Below are 1528 nucleotides of genomic sequence, written 5' to 3' on the forward strand. Positions count from 1 at the left end.
TTTTTAAACTAATTATGTGCTTTTCACAGGTACGCCTCGTTATAACTGTCAGCTGCACAGGAACACCACCAAACTGCACAGAAATAACTGTGAATCTCTTGAGCCAGTGGAGCTCACATTCTGTGAGGGATCCTGCATGGCATCCTCTTCCATGTAAGATTTGTCAACATTTAACTGAGGATTATGCAGCAGAATCGTCTCAGTTGTGTCAAAATCTGCATAAAATGACCATTCTTTTTTTTTTTTTTGCAGGTACTCTGCGGAGGTCAACAAAATCATGCATACATGTACTTGTTGTCGAGAAGTTGCCACCAGCCAGAAAGAAGTGGAGATGAAATGTCAAGATGGCAGTATAATTAAGCACAAATATACTTCAGTTGATAAGTGCGAATGCCGAGTTGCTGAGTGTAAAGAGTGGGCCAAACGTTAAAGAGACACATGAGAAAAGTTAAAACGGAACATTTAAGCTCTATAGGGGAAATAATCTGCGGTTTCAATAAGCGCTTGCATGCTGATGCTTTGAAATACACAACTCTGAGGATTAAACAAATCCAGAAAGCAGAGGAGTTCTAGTCTGAAATATGCGTTTGGGTGGAGTAGCTTTCTTTAACTTTCAATGCGTAGTTATTTTTTGGGTGGCAGTAAAATACTCTACGCTGTTTTAAACTTTTGCCTTTTGCCTCAATAAATTCTTATTCATCAATGATCGGAGTGTTTTGCTTTTTTTCTCATAATGAAGTCAAGTTTCACTGAATTATATTCCCAAAAATTCATTTTTATCATTCGTCTTTAGTGTGTAAATATTATTGTTAAGTTACCGATTATTGGAAAAATGCACAATATTTAATAAATGCTTAATAATGACCCAAATAGTTACCATATATAAATAGAATATTACAGGCATCGTGTTTCTGAATATTCACCATTTAGTGATTGGTTGTCTCAAGTTTTCATGAAATAGAATAAGGGTTTTAACCACATAGCAAGACAAAATCTATCTAGAATATCTTTTCCTTTTATGCTCAGGACTAGCTTTGATTTCTATTCACTCATTAAAGAAAATTCTATTGTGAAGAAATAGAAGCAAAAACATGAAGCTGCACATTTATTTTCCCAAGAATAAGTCATGTGCCTTTGTCTACATGAGTGAAATAACATTGTGTCATTTATATCATTGTGAACAGGGGGAGTTTTACCATTAGGCAATACTAGGCAGCTGCTTAGGGCCCCAAGTTCCTGGGGGCCCCATAAAACTCTTTTTCCATGTATGGTTAATACAACTATTCCTTATTTAAGCACATTAATTATGTTTCTCCTTTTGTTAAAATGCCATCAGAACGCTGATAATATTAAGTGTGTCTCAGCCCCCCCCCTTCAGTGTCCACCATATTGGATCAGTCCATTTGCTGCACATGTTCAGAAAGGTCCAAACAGACAGCAGCAAACCATTTGAAAACAAACCATGCAAAGAGCAGTGTTGTCAACTTAGCGCTTTAGTCGCTATATTTAGCCACTTTTCAGACCCCTC

The 1528-nt window shown here is 36.7% G+C and overlaps 1 protein-coding gene across 1 annotated transcript in view; it reads left to right on the forward strand.

Annotated features, from left to right (window-relative positions):
• Positions 1–704, forward strand: part of LOC107100626 (mucin-5B-like) — a 38617-nt gene extending 37913 nt beyond the window's left edge. The window contains exons 39-40 of the mRNA XM_015399197.1: positions 30–153; positions 253–704. Of these exons, the coding sequence (XP_015254683.1) occupies positions 30–153; positions 253–430 (302 nt within the window). The 3' untranslated portion in view covers positions 431–704. The remainder of the gene's footprint in view (positions 1–29; positions 154–252) is intronic.
• Positions 705–1528: the final 824 nt, after the last annotated feature.

This window comes from Cyprinodon variegatus, unplaced genomic scaffold, assembly GCF_000732505.1.
Source record: "Cyprinodon variegatus isolate N-32 unplaced genomic scaffold, C_variegatus-1.0 Scaffold994, whole genome shotgun sequence".
Lineage (NCBI taxonomy): Eukaryota > Metazoa > Chordata > Actinopteri > Cyprinodontiformes > Cyprinodontidae > Cyprinodon > Cyprinodon variegatus.